This window comes from Mus caroli, unplaced genomic scaffold (genome assembly GCF_978045245.1).
Source record: "Mus caroli unplaced genomic scaffold, Mus_caroli_1 scaffold_13, whole genome shotgun sequence".
NCBI classification, from domain to species: domain Eukaryota; kingdom Metazoa; phylum Chordata; class Mammalia; order Rodentia; family Muridae; genus Mus; species Mus caroli.
Genome location: NW_028227268.1, coordinates 26,690,304 through 26,704,525, shown reverse-complemented (window position 1 = coordinate 26,704,525; position 14,222 = coordinate 26,690,304). Strand labels below are relative to the sequence as shown.

Genomic DNA, 14,222 nt, shown 5'->3' with positions numbered 1-14,222 from the left:
CAACTCCTTTCCGATCCAGCCTGCTTCCCGCTTCTGGAACCACCTCCTTGAGAAATAGGCACGTGCATATATTACCAAGGAACTACAACTCCCGAAAGGCTTTGCGGCAACATCCCATCCTTTCTCACCAGTCAGAAACGGGTTTCCTGAAAGAGCCCGTTGCTGCATGATCTTTTGGGAGTTGTAGTTGACCTCATTAAAGCCACAGAGTCCGCGGAAGACTGCAAAACACGTTTCCCAGAATGCACGTCGCTCGGCTTCACCAATTGAAGGGTCGGATCTTGAAGAGGGCGGTGGTGGGGGGAGGGAGGAGCTGCCTGGCGCACGCGCAGTAGGCGGAGCTGAGGAATTCATGTGGAGGTCAGAGTGAAAGCAGGTAAGCGTGGTAGGGACGGTAGAGGCCTCTGGTGCTATGTTCCTGTAGCTCGCCTCTGCTTTCCTATGTACAATGAGGGCATGGGATGCATGTGTGGGTACGCCTAGTGGGGAAGGGGGAAATCTCGGTCCAGAAGGAGATAGGAATGTGCAAGGGGAGGGGACAGGATGAGGAAAAATCCAGAAGCTAGTGGAAGTAAAAAGAGCTGGATGTCAGAGACGGAGGATAAATGTGCGTGGAGAAATCCCGATACACAAGCAGTTGAAGTCTGAGAAAGGGGAGGGCGGATTTGAAGATTGTACCAAGGGCGACGCAGGGGCGGGACATTAAAAAGTTCAAGGCTAAATGGTTTCTAGTTTGTCAGCTACGTGCCCCCACCCGCCCCGCCGCAGCCCCACACCTCCAGTCCTTCACCGCTCTGCCTCGCTGCACCCCTGCCAGCCCCCGCTTTCCTATTAACAGGTATGGGGAGGAGTTCTACAATGCCTTCTAGAATTCGGTCTCCTCATTCTAACCCTGGTTCTACTACTTAAGAGTAACCTCTCTGTGCACTTCAGCAGTCATAACCTTCATAAAGTAACTGAAGGTTAAACAAGGCTGTCGGAGACCGTGTAACTTAAATGTTAACAGAAATTGCCCTTTTTGTTGTTGGCTTCAGCCGTGTAGCACGGGTCTCTCTTGTGGCCTATTGGTCTAGGAAATGGGAGTGTGATTTTTTTTCTGTGTACTAAGTTCTTCGTGGGTACAAAGCATCGTTCCTACGCTGAGCCAAGTGTCGCAGACTCTTTCTCTGAATGGTTGTAAAGAAACACATCCACAAACGCAGACATGATCTACAGTTTGCAAGATGTTCAGTGTTATGGGGTGTTCAGTGAGTGAGTTAGGGCCCACAGGTGTAGACATATGAAAATGTATATTGAGACATGAACGCTGTGCCTCAGAGCGGGCTTTCTCTGAGAATCTGATGTCAAAGTATTTTATGTTTACCCCGTGTTTAGGTGTGAGTGGAAGCCACAGAAGGAGTCATGGCTGCCAAAGTGTTTGAGTCCATTGGAAAGTTCGGCCTGGCGTTGGCAGTTGCAGGAGGCGTGGTGAACTCTGCTTTGTATAATGGTGAGGCGAGGAGGAGGCAGAGGAGCTTTCTGCATAGTTTCTGTTGATCTGCATAGCCCATGTGTCATTCCTTTTTAAAAAAAAAAAAAAAAGATTTATTTATTTTATTTATATGAGTACACTGTCGCTGTCTTCAGATGCACCAGCAGAGGGCATTGAATCCCATTACAGATGGTTGTGAGCCACCATGTGGTTGCTGGGAATTGAACTCAGGACCTCTGGAAGAGCACTCAGTGCTCTTAACCGCTGAGCCATCTCTCCAGCCCATTTGACATTCCTGATGCTAGCTGCTGTGTGAAGGTGTGTGAGGTTAAAGGGGACTCACCTTCTGCTACCCCACATACTAGTTGTGTGTCATCAGAGGCCTGTGATCACTTAGGCAGGGGTTTTCAGCCTTCTGATGATTGGAACATTTAGTAGTTTCTCACTATTGTGGTGAAACACCACCACCACCATACAGTTCTTTTCCTTGCTGATTTACAACTGTGATTTGCTACTTTTATGAATTGTAAATATCGGTGTTTTCCAATGGTCATAGGCAGCCCCTGTAATAGGGTCTTTTAACATCCCCCCTCATAGGGTTCTGACGCACAGGTTGAAAGCCACTAACTTAGAGGCTTTGTTCAAGGGGAGCCCTCCTGTCCAATGTTTTAGAACTTTAGCCACTTTGAAATGATGACAAGAGGTGACAGGAGCCCATTGGTTCTCTTCCTTATTTGCATGAAGTATCTTGGCAACATCTCTAGACCAGTTTGATAGACTGTGTCCTGAGAAAGGTTTTGCTCAGCTGGTTGCAGAGAGAATAGGTTTTTGTTTAAAAAAAAATTTTTTTTAAGGATGTATTTATTTATTCTATGTATGAGTATACTATTGCTCTCTACAGACACACCAGAAGAGGGCATCAGACCCCATTACAGATGGTTGTGAGCCACCATGTGGTTGCTGGGAGTTGAACTCAGAACCTCTGGAAGGGCAGTCGGTGCTCTTAACCGCTGAGCCATCTCTCCAGCCCAGGAGAATAGTTTTTGAGATGCATTGCCAGGTGTTGAATGGTGCCACAGTGCAAAGCTGTGAAAAAAGCCAGGCGGTGGTTTGTGCACAGGTTTAAGCCCTATCCTCAGGAAGCAGAGACAAGCAGATTTCTTGAGCTCCAGGCCAGCCTGGTGGACAGAACAAATTCCAGGGCAGTCCGAGCTACAGAGTAAGAACTTAAAACAAACACGCAGAAGGATGCCAGGCAGAGTGATTGCTTTCTTATATTCCCAGTGTTGGCAGGGGAGGGCTGAGACTGAGTTCTGGGCTGATCTGAACGATAGCCTGGGACCCTGTCTCAAGAGAAAGAAAAAGAAAGAAGGAAAGAGACCAGACAGTGGGAACGTCTATGTTTTAGGGTTCCCATAAGGATCCTGCTTCTGGGAACATCAGGTTAAGTTAGAGCCGGTATGTACATGTTGGCCCAGGATGATCTCCGATTACAGAACTCTGGGGAGGTGATTCCTGGAAGTGTGCTGGTGGGAGTTGGGGGTGGGGTGGGGTAGTTGATCAGAAATTCAAAGGCAGGCCAGCTCTTTAGAGGAGAAAGGGTGCTAGGGGGCTGCCTGTTACTGAAGTCCCTGGGGTGACATACGGGGCAGGAAGTGACTGTTCAGGAAGACAGAAGAAACAAACAGGCTCCAGAAAATTGTCTCCAGGCGTCCACACATGCATCGTGGCATGCACACTGCCCCACCTCACCCCACCCCCCAGTTATATGAAATTATTTCTAAATGTAAAGGAGAGGATTGCCAGAATGGCTCAGTGGGTAAAGACACTTGCTGTCAAGGATGACAGCCTGACCTCTGCAGTTGTCCTGTGATCTCCACAGGAGCGTCAGGGCACGCACACATGTGTACATACACACACAGTAAAATAAAGAACTTTTACAAATGTTAAAGTACAGAAAAGCAAGAGTCAAGGATCTTGAAGAGATAGGTCTCTTTTTGTTAGAGAGTGACAGGGTTTTTCTGACCTGTCATTATTATTCCTTTCTAGTGGATGCTGGACACAGAGCTGTCATCTTTGACCGATTCCGTGGCGTACAGGACATTGTGGTCGGGGAAGGGACTCATTTCCTCATCCCTTGGGTACAGAAACCAATTATCTTTGACTGCCGCTCTCGACCACGGAACGTGCCGGTCATCACTGGTAGCAAAGGTGAGTCTTGCCTGTGGCTGTATAAGGGAGATGTGGAGGTATACCGTGCTGTCGTGCGCATTCTAGAGACATCTAGGATACAGAGGTTAAACTTCACCTTATATAAGGATATCTGTGCTGTGTGATGTTGGCGAATGCCTTTAATTCCAGCACTTGCAAAGGCAGATGGATCTCTGACTTATCAGGGTAGCCTGGTCTACTTAATGAGTTCCAAGCCAAGCAAGGCTATGTAGAGAGATCCTGTCTTTAAAAAAATGTCTAACTTGGGTGACGATGCATGCCTTTAATCGGGTGGATCTCTGTGAGTTCCGTGCCGGTCTGGTTTACAGAGCGAGTTCCAGGACAGCCTGTCTCCACAAACAGAGAGGGGGTGGGGGAGGGAGAGGGAAAATCTCTAGGCAGATAGGCAGGAGTACCTGGGGTGTTGGAAGGCGGGGTACACCAAAGCACAGTGACCCACATGAGAACGCCATCCTGGGTATCTGGGAATCTGGAGGAGGCGTAGCTCATTTGGGAGAGTCCACACCTAGCATGCTCAAGTCCCTAAAGTTCCAGGTCATCTCTGGCGGCTCAGTAAGTTCAGTGCTAACCTCTTATATGTGAGTCCCTGTTTTTAAAAACGTAATAAAGCTCACTGCTTTGCATACTAACTTACAGAGTTAATTTAAGACTGGAGAGAGGCCAGCTGACAACCTGAGGTCAGTACTGGTAGGTCAGATGCGGTAGGGGAAGAAAACTGCAAGTTGCCCTTTGACCTCTACACACACCCTGGCTGTACACACCTACACCCACCATACACAATGCATAAATCAATACATTTTAAAGGTTAATTTAGAAAAGAAAAATTGTAGACTGGTAAATTGATCCTGGTACCAAGCCTGAGTTTAATCTCCAGAACCCACATTGTAGAAGCAGAGAACTGAGTCCTGCAAGCTGTCCTCTGACCTCCACATGTGTGATGGTGTGCACTCACACACAAGCACATAAAATAATAAAAATTGTATTCAAAAAATTTTTTTAAAATTCATAGTGTGACTCTCCTGGAGGTGTGTGTGTGTGTGTGTAGACTGAAATATATATCAAAGGTAAACAGAGGCAGCAGGATACATTCAGAGACAACTAAAGGGTTAGCCTAAGAGTTTCCTACTGGGCGCTGGAGGGATGGCTCAGTGGTCGAGAGCACTTGTTGCTCTTGCAGAGGACCTGGGTTCAGATCCCAGCATCAGGGGATTGGGTATAACCCCAGCTGCAGGGGAATCCAGAAAGCACGCATGTGCTGCTCATACTTAAACGCAGGCAAAACATCATACATTAAAAAGTAAAATAGAAGCCGGGCGTGGTGGCGCACGCCTTTAATCCCAGTGATCAGGAGGCAGAGGCAGGCGGATTTCTGAGTTCAGGGCCAGCCTGGTCTACAGAGTGAGTTCCAGGACAGCCAGGGCTACACAGAGAAACCCTGTCTCAAAAAAAAAAAAAAAAAAAAAAAGTAAAATAAATCTTTGGGGGGAAGTTGTAACTTTGAGGAAATCTAAGTGCGTCTTTTGCTGCTGTGGTTGACCCTTCCCGTCAGTTCTTGATCCCCAGGGTGACTGTCCAAACCAGTCTTTGGCAGTTTGTCTGTCCCTGTGGCTGACAGCTTTCCTTTTGCCTTGTTTTCCACGGTCTCTGCTCCAGCAGGGCAGACCTCAGACTGCTCTCTCCCAGGCTGGGCCTCGCAGCCCTGCGCCTGAGATACGCTACTGGATACAGCCCTTACCATTCCCCTCCCAGTCAGCGTGCAGGCAGCAAAGGGAGCTAACTGGTGGGAAGAAGAGGGATTCCACGGGGCTTGCAGCGCTTGATGCTCCTGGGCAGATGTCTGCTCCTTGTGCTGCGCAAAAAGAGAAGGAACTAATAAGGGGCTGGAGAGATGGCTCAGCTGGTAAGAGCACTGACTGCTCTCCCAAAGGTCCTGAGTTCAATTCCCAGCAACCACATGGTGGCTCACAACCATCTGTAATGGGATCTGATGACCTCTTCTGGTGTGTCTGAAGACAGCTATAGTGTACTCATATAAGTAAAATAAATCCTTAAAAAAAAAAAAATAAAAGAACTAATAAGGACCTCAGTCCTCAGGAGGGCAAGCATGAGAACCAGTAACAGTGTGAGGAGGAGGAGATGGCCAGGGGCGTGTGGAGCACAGAGGCAATCTGCCAGCTCTCCCTAGTGCTGTTGGAGAACCTAACAAGTGAGAGGTTAGGTCAGAAAGAGAGGAGGGGAATAGGAGGTCTGTCTGCTGCTCCTGCAGAGTGCTGGGCCTGGCTTGCCTACTGACAAGAGGAAATAGAAGGTGGGACGGGGGTGATGGGGAAGAGTGAGGCTGGACTTAAAATCCTGCTTCTAAACTTTCCGCCCTTGGGCTTCCTGTCCCTGTTGTCTCACAGATGTGCTAAGTTGTATTTGTACCTTCGCTTGTTAAAATTGGAGATGGGCAAGTCCAGAGGTCACGGGCTTGTGTGTAGTTGTGAATTTCCCACTTCTCTGAGCGGCTGGGTCAGGACTCCCAACTCATGGCGGCTCTTGGCTAGTGAATTTACAGTGTAGCTGTGCTTTAGCTCTGCACCAGCCTGAGCTGTCAGGGAGTGGGTAGGGGCTGACTGTCTCCTGGATGCATGTGGATATTGAGCCTTTTGAATTCACACACACACACACACACACACACACACACACACACACCCCATTGGCTTAACGGCCTTTGTTTAGACTTTATCAGAAATCCTTACACATCAGTGTGCTGAGGTGCCACGTTCTCTCGGGTGTCAGGAAGCAGGCCCTGGATGAGTCTGATAACCTAGCCGTAGTCTTCTGTCTACGCGAAGGTGCTGTTCCATGATTGCTCCTCATTCTCACAGCCCAATCAATACACTCAGTTTGGCTAAGACCGGGTCCTGCCATTCGTGCACAGCACAATGGTACCGCATCCCAGGTCAGTGACTCTGGATGCTGTTTCCACCAGATCCCAGTAACCCAGGGCCCCCGATTCTGATGCGAGCACACACACCAGCCCTTAGGCTCACTCTAGAATCCTTGGCATTAGCTTATATGTTGTCTTAAGGTGTTCACAGTCCCAAACGCTCTTTGGTCACATGGTCTAAACTGCTCTCATCAGAGGGCGTTCAGCGTGCACTGAACTGCTGATGTACCCCCATCCTGGCAGTGGTTCCTGACTGGTGCTGAGTGCTATGCTGCGCGCTGCTGAGGAACTAGACGCAGCCGGCTCTCTCCTCTAGGGTCTAACTGAAATTCTGAATATGGCTGACAGTGGACTTAGAGTAGGAAAGTCATAGAAAAGCCCACCTATGGTGTTTGTGTCTAACTCCCATATACTCCCTACCCTAAGACTTGCAGAACGTCAATATCACACTGCGCATCCTCTTCCGACCGGTGGCCAGCCAGCTTCCTCGTATCTACACCAGCATTGGCGAGGATTATGATGAGCGGGTCCTGCCTTCTATCACCACAGAGATCCTCAAGTCGGTGGTGGTGAGTGAACAGAGTGCCACCTACAGGTGGCTGGGTGGCCAGGAGAGCATGAGGGTAGTGGTGGGTAGGTAGCTGGGTGGCTGGGAGAGCGTGGGGGTGGTGGGTGGGAGGGTTATAGCCATGAGTGTGCCGCTTGTTTCTCCTTCCTCAGTAACCTGACCAGATCTCTGTCCATCCCTCTGTGGCCAGGCTCGATTCGATGCTGGAGAATTGATCACCCAGCGAGAGCTGGTCTCCAGGCAGGTGAGCGATGACCTCACAGAGCGAGCGGCAACATTTGGGCTCATCCTGGATGACGTGTCCCTGGTAAGGTTCACGGGGTCACTGGGGGAAGGGCTTCTTCTCTTGCTTCAGAGACTGGCTTAGTTTCTGGGCACACAGGGTTAGGTCCCATGTCCACTTAACTGGGTGTGGGGCTTGAAAATCTGAAAACGTCCCAGCGTCTTGAGCCACCACCTCAGGTCTCTTTTGTTGAGCATTCTTTAGGTTTCATCTGCCGAATACATTTTCCTCTTAACTCTGATTGCCCCCATGCTCCCTAACTACTGAACTGTCTCCCAAGCTCCCTAGAAAGTGATTCCTATAGGCTTTGTTGGGCACAGGGAATGGCTGACTGGTCAGCCTGGGAGCGACTGGCAGTTTTCCTGTCTAGAGTAGGACCTGCTCAGGGATTCCTCAGCAAGGGAGTCTGGGAGCCTCTGGTGAAAGGCAATAGAAGGCCAGTGAGTGACCGTTCCTGCGCCTGGAGCAGAGGAGAGGGCGGGAGACACCTCCGAGGCGTAAGCAACAGTCACCTCCCGAGACTATACTCTCTGTATTAATGTGGAGCTGGGTGTCATAACTTCAACGGAAGGCAATATAGGAAGTATAGTGTTTCAGACCAAGGTGAGGGGAAGGGGTCGTGTTTCTAGAGTCTCTGGGAAAAGTCTTAGAGTGATTTGTCAGGTAACGAGGCAAAGTGCTTCCTGTTCTCTCTGTGGCCAGCCTGGGAAAGAAAGGCCAGGCTTCCCCTCGCATCCGCGCAGCTGTTCAAACAGCCATTCTCTGAATGAGCGTCCCCCTCCAGGCACGGCCTCCTTCCTCTGTCTCTCCTAGGGGAAGGGCATGTGGCTCCCTCTTCTGGCAGCATGCCAGGCTGCAGCCCCTGACTGCAGCAAGCCTTGCTCCAGGCTCTCCCAGTTAACACAAGCACCTTGGCAGTGAGAACACACGAGTAAAAACCTAAGAGAAACTTGGCATCTTTCTAGACTCTGACCACAGACTCCGTCCTGGGGAAATGTGGGCTGACCACAAGAAACCATAGCTAAGAGGTGTGAGAAGAAAATTAGATTTCCTGGGGAATTTGCTGCCCTCAGCTGGCCCTTTCAGAAAGACATTTTATTCTTTAATTACACATTTAGCTTTTCAATTCTTAGGATTGTATTTCCGAATCCAAGCTTCAGATGAGAGTCCAGGAGTGGATCAGGGAGAGTTGGGCAGCTGCAGGGTAAGATTTAGCTGGCGTATTGGCCCATGCCTGTAACTGCCATGCGTTCCAGCCTACCTGGGCTACAGGGTAAGACTGTCTCACAAAAAGAACAGAAACAACCCAATAGACGTGTAGTGTGAGAAAGATGTGGGGCCAAGATTTTTGCTTGTATTGTACAAGGCAGAGATGGGGGGAGGGGTGAAGCAAATCGCACTTGAACCTAAAGTAATTAGCACCGCGTGAACTTTTTTCCTAGACTTATTTTTTTAGCTCACATTTATGTTTTATCTGTGTATGTAAGTGTGCCACATGCATGTACCAGATACCCCGTGACTAGAGTTACAGATGGTTGTGCACTGAGAGTCAAACCTGTGCCCTCTGCAAGAGCAACCGGTGTTCCTAACCACTGAGCCATCTCTCCAGCCCCTGCGCCTTCTTCTGCAATAAAAAAGTTGGGTACAGTGACTCGCTCTAGGCTAGGCCTTAAGAGTGTCAAGGTCTGGTCCCTCTTCTGTGCTGTCCTCAGAGAGTCGCTTCAGACAAATAGTCCCAGCTCCTGAAGTGATTAGGGAAGGTCTGTGGACCTTCAGGCTGGGGCTCTCTCCCTGACCAATGGCTTTACCTGCCTTTCTTTTAAAACCTTTACCAGAACTACGTGTGTGTCAGGGATGCCATGACTTGCACGCCACCCTCTGTCTTCCTGTCTAGGGTGGAAGCGCTATGAGAAGGAAGGGGCTGGTTAATCCATAAGCAGAGAACGTCGGGCTCGCATCCCTGGGAACCAGCTGCAGCCCCTGCTCTCAGGGGCTCGGCTTCCCATCTGCCTCCCCCCACCCAAGTCTTGGAACAGGGCATGAAAAGCTCTTGGAAGAGCAATAGTCAGTGATGGGGGTCCTGGAACCCATGAGTTCCTTCCTCTGGGGAGCTGACTGATTGCGTAGATCCCTTCCAGTGTCCCTGGGCCCCATCAAAGCTCCAGGTGCCACTCTCCTCGTGGCGTGACTGAAGTCTGTGTAAGCACTGTGTGAATGGCTAAAGAGTGCAGAGGTGTGAACATGGCGTGAACGAGGGGACCAAGATGGAAGGGCATCTTCTTGTACCTCCAGCCGCCGCTAGAGCCATGCCTTGCAGTGGCCAGGAGGCCTCCCAGCAATGCTGTCTAAGCAATTACTGCCTCAGCTTGTACTCACTTTCTCCCCATAGACACATCTGACCTTCGGGAAGGAGTTCACAGAGGCAGTAGAAGCCAAACAGGTGGCTCAGCAGGAAGCAGAGAGAGCCAGATTTGTGGTGGAAAAGGTGAGTGAGTGTTCAACCAGATGGCAGAAACAGCCTTTCCCTCCTAGTGCTTGGCTCCTCCATCTGCCGGGTGGCCTAGACATTGGTCATCTGTCATCTGTCTGGGATAAGCAGAAGAGGATTGAGGGAACCGTACTCCTCCAATCAGTTCCAGAGTCTGTGGGGGCTGTCGGGGTTATGAGGTTATGGTCCTAAATCACTGAAGGGTCACTTATTTCCTACTTCCCAAGATCAAAAACCCTCTCCTACACATAAAAATGTTCCCCTGGCATGTTCTCAGCCTCGCTGAGGAGTTACTTTCACACCGAGGTTACATAGTGAAACCGACAGCAAAGGAGATCAAACATGCCAGATGTGCTTGGTGGGGGTTTTTTTCCCCTGTTGTCGAATCTTACCCAGATGTTTCGGAGAGTGACGGAACACAATGTATGTGCATAGTAGCCTCCTCTTCCTGACAAATGTAAAGGCTTTTTGCTATCTGCCTCTTCCTGCCACTAGCTCCCCTGATCTAAGGATGTTTAATCCTTAAAATGCAGAGCAGGCATTTGGTTGTGGGGAGCACACTCCCTGAGTAGGCAGGAATATGTTTCCCTTTGTGTCTACTGTGGCTCCGAACCTTAACAGGTCTAGTGCTGCTGGGTGATGTTGGGTGTGTAATAAACATTTGTTGAGCAGACGGCTTAATGTTTCAAGCTGAGCATTAAAGATGCAGCTCGGGGACAAGAGGGAAGGCTACGTGTTGAGTTAAGAGTCTTAAAGCCAAACTCTCCTCCCATGCTCTGAAAATCATACATCCTGATAGATGTCATCCTGCTGGCTTTGGTAGGGTGAGCCAGAGACATCTTTGGGTACATGCTGGAGTCAGAGTTTTTCACGGGTAACTACAAAGGGCAGTCACTGCTCTTAGGGCGCTTAATTTGTTTATTTGTGGTGCCAGAGGTCAAGCCCTAGGAGATGTGTCACTGAGCTACACCCAGCCCAGCTCTGCTAGGGTTGTTTTGGAGGGTTTTGGTTTTTTGGTTTTTTTGGTTTTGGTTTTGGTTTTTTGTCTGTTTGGTTTTTGGGTCATTTGTTTGTTTGTTTGTTTTGTTTTGTTTTGTTTGTTTGTAGCCCTGGGTGACCTAAAATGTCCTGTGTAAGCCAGGCTTGCTTCAGGCTTTCACTGAGCCGCCCGTCTGCCATCGCCACGTTAGTGCTAACATTACAGTTGTTAGCCACCACGCCGGGATGTCCTGGCTTTGATGGAAGTCATTTTGACTTGGCACTGGAAGGAAAGACAGACCTAAAGATTGATTTGATTCCAGCTTTCCCTTTCTGTTTCTGTGGCTTTGGATCAGCATATAAGTGACCATGTCCATATAGCCAAGAGAAGCATGTCCTATAGTGACACGTGGACATGAAGGGAACAAAGGAGACTGGGAGGACAGTTTTGACCCCATTGTAAGGGAAGAACGCTCCCAGGGGACCTTGCAGGTCCCCTCTGAAGGGGCCTGGCTTTGTCCTGGTTAGGCCATGGCTTGATATGAACGCTATGGAGTAATCCCAGTCTCCCATTCCTCTTCTGTAGGCTGAGCAGCAGAAGAAGGCAGCCATCATCTCTGCTGAGGGTGACTCCAAGGCCGCTGAGCTGATCGCCAACTCGCTGGCCACGGCAGGCGATGGCCTGATTGAGCTGCGGAAGCTGGAGGCCGCCGAGGACATTGCATACCAGCTCTCCCGCTCTCGGAATATCACCTACCTGCCAGCGGGGCAGTCCGTGCTCCTCCAGCTTCCCCAGTGAGGCCACCCGGGCCACGGCCTCCATCATGCTGAATGACGCCTTCCTTCTGCCCCACCCCAGAAATCACTGTGAAATTTAATGATTGGCTTAAAGTGAAGGAAATAAAGGTAAAATCACTTCAGATCTCTAATTATCAAACGAAGCTTTTATTGTTCCACTTTTTACCCTCTTTCATATCCAAAATTGCCAAGTGCCTATGCAGACTGGCCTTCCACCCTAGGCGCGGGCAGTTGGCAGAAGAAAGGCAGGGCAGTGTGTAGTGGATGGGCAGCCTGCTGGCAGCCTGCATAGGCCTAGGGCCTCCATTCTGCCCTATGTCGAAGATTTAAAGACAATGGCACACATACTTGAACAAAGCAAGCCCTCAGTATTTCCAGCCATTTGAACCTGGACAGATGCAACTGGGGAGGGCCAGAGGAAGTGGTCTATCTCAGTTGTAAGGCCCATCCCCTTTTAACCATGACCAGCGGAAGCAGGTGTGTGTGACCAGGGCATGGGGTGAAGCATCTGCCCATCAAGGTGGGTGGGCCTCATGTCGCTGCCCCCACCAGAATCCCAAAACCTGGATGGACTTGGACAGGACAAGAGGCCTGGACTGAGATGTGAGTCCCGTGGAAGACTTCCTCTCCACCCCCCACATCGGTCCTCTCAAATACCCAATGGGATTCCAGCTTGAAGGATTGCATCCTGCCGGGACTGAGCACACCTGCCAAGGACACGTGCGCCTGCCTTCCTGCTCCCTCTCTCTCAGAGATTGCCCTTCCTTCCCAAGGGCTGTGGGCCAGCGCTCCGAAGGAAGCAATCAAGGGGAGAAAACACAGTGTAAGCCGCTGTCAATAAATGACACCCAGACCTTCCAGCTGCACTCGGGTGTGTTTTCAATTTGTGGGAGCGAGAGGATCAGAACAGAGTGTCCCAGCAGTCATGTGTGCGTGCGTGTGTATTTGTGTCACCAGATGGGGAGGGATGTCCAGCAAGGCTAGAAATGCTTTGGTTTTAGGAAATGCCTAGCTGTGTGAGGTGGGTCCTACCCCATCCTGAAGTGAACTCTGGTACCAAACGCTGGGTAAGTTTTTTCATGAAATGAGTTCATAAGAAGTGAGGGGGGGGGGGTGACGAAAGGATGGACCATCTAGTGATTGCCATATGCAGGGATCCATCCCATAATCAGCTTCCAAACGCTGACACCATTGCATACACTAGCAAGATTTTGCTGAAAGGACCCAGATATAGCTGTCTCTTGTGAGACTATGCCGGGACCTAGCAAACACAGAAGTGGATGCTCACAGTCAGCTAGTGGATGGATCACACGGCCCCCAATGGAGGAGCTAGAGAAATTACCCAAGGAGCAGAACTGCAACCCTATAGGTGGAACAACAATATGAACTAACCAGTACCCCGGAGCTCTTGTCTCTAGCTGCATATATATCAAAAGATGGCCTAGTCGGCCATCACTGCAAAGAGAGGCCCATTGGACTTGCAAACTTTATATGCCCCAGTACAGGGGAACCCCAGGGCCAAAAAGGGGGAGTGGGTGGGTAGGGGATTGGGGGGGTGGGTATGGGAGACTTTTGGGATAGCATTGAAAATGTTAACGAAAATACCTAATAAAAAAATAAATTGCCGGGCGTGGTGGCGCATGCCTTTGATCCCAGCACTCGGGAGGCAGAGGCAGGCAGATTTCTGAGTTCGAGGCCAGCCTGGTCTACAAAGTGAGTTCCAGGACAGCCAGGGCTATACAGAGAAACCCTGTCTCGAAAAACCAAAAAAAAAAAAGAAGTGAGGAGGGGGAAGAGGTTAATTTTCTTCTGTGGTTTTTTTGTTTGTTGGTTGGTTTTTTTTATTTATTTATTTTATTTATATGAGTACACTGTAGCTGTCTTCAGACACACCAGAAGAGGATATCTGATCCCATTACAGATGGTTGTAAGCCACCATGTGATTTCTGGGAATTGAACTTAGGACCTCTGGAAGCAGAGCAGTCGGTACTCTTAACCACTGAGCCATCTCTCCAGCCCTCTTCTGTGTTTTAATATCATTACAAACAGGGTTGCTCTGCCCACCAGAGTTGATCAGTTCTCTCCTGGCAGGAGGGATGCAGTTGGTATCAGATGATCAGACCCAAATCCCCCTGTCCTCCACTTGAAGACTTGAGGTGGCTTGGATTTCTCTGCAGTGGGTTCTGCTTCACTTTGCTGGCCAGCTTGGCAGTCTCTTGGCATCTGAGGAATCCCAAATACATTTATTTAGATCGTGGAGTGAGAGCTGACCTGGGACTGAGAAATGACCAGGACTGACTTCTTACCTTACGTCTTTAGGAACAAGGCTGAAGCAAGCACTTTCTCCTCTCCCCGCCTGACCTCCCAGGGACCCTTAGGAAGGCATGAAGGCCCTGTCTAACCGGGACCCTGCAGTTCCTCTCCCGTCGGGCCAGGCTGATCAGCAGGACAGATTTGGGGTGGAGCTAAAGG

The 14,222-nt window shown here is 49.8% G+C and overlaps 1 protein-coding gene across 1 annotated transcript; it reads left to right on the top strand.

Moving 5' to 3' along the window:
* Positions 1 to 315: 315 nt before the first annotated feature.
* Positions 316 to 12,616, top strand: Phb1 (prohibitin 1). The gene is made up of 7 exons (XM_021176074.3): positions 316 to 376; positions 1,375 to 1,489; positions 3,521 to 3,682; positions 7,062 to 7,204; positions 7,394 to 7,510; positions 9,876 to 9,971; positions 11,539 to 12,616. Exons 2-7 carry the CDS (start codon positions 1,402 to 1,404, stop codon positions 11,749 to 11,751), a joined length of 819 nt encoding a protein of 272 aa, XP_021031733.2. The 5' UTR covers positions 316 to 376; positions 1,375 to 1,401; the 3' UTR covers positions 11,752 to 12,616.
* The last annotated feature ends 1,606 nt before the right edge of the window (positions 12,617 to 14,222 follow it).

Bases quoted from the DNA above. Each gene is read 5' to 3' on its own strand.
- Phb1 (XM_021176074.3), top strand. From the start codon at position 1,402: ATGGCTGCCAAAGTGTTTGAGTCCATTGGAAAGTTCGGCCTGGCGTTG. The intron at 3,683-7,061 runs GTGAGTCTTGCC...CCCTACCCTAAG, and splicing joins GGTCATCACTGGTAGCAAAG to ACTTGCAGAACGTCAATATC. The intron at 9,972-11,538 runs GTGAGTGAGTGT...CCTCTTCTGTAG, and splicing joins CCAGATTTGTGGTGGAAAAG to GCTGAGCAGCAGAAGAAGGC.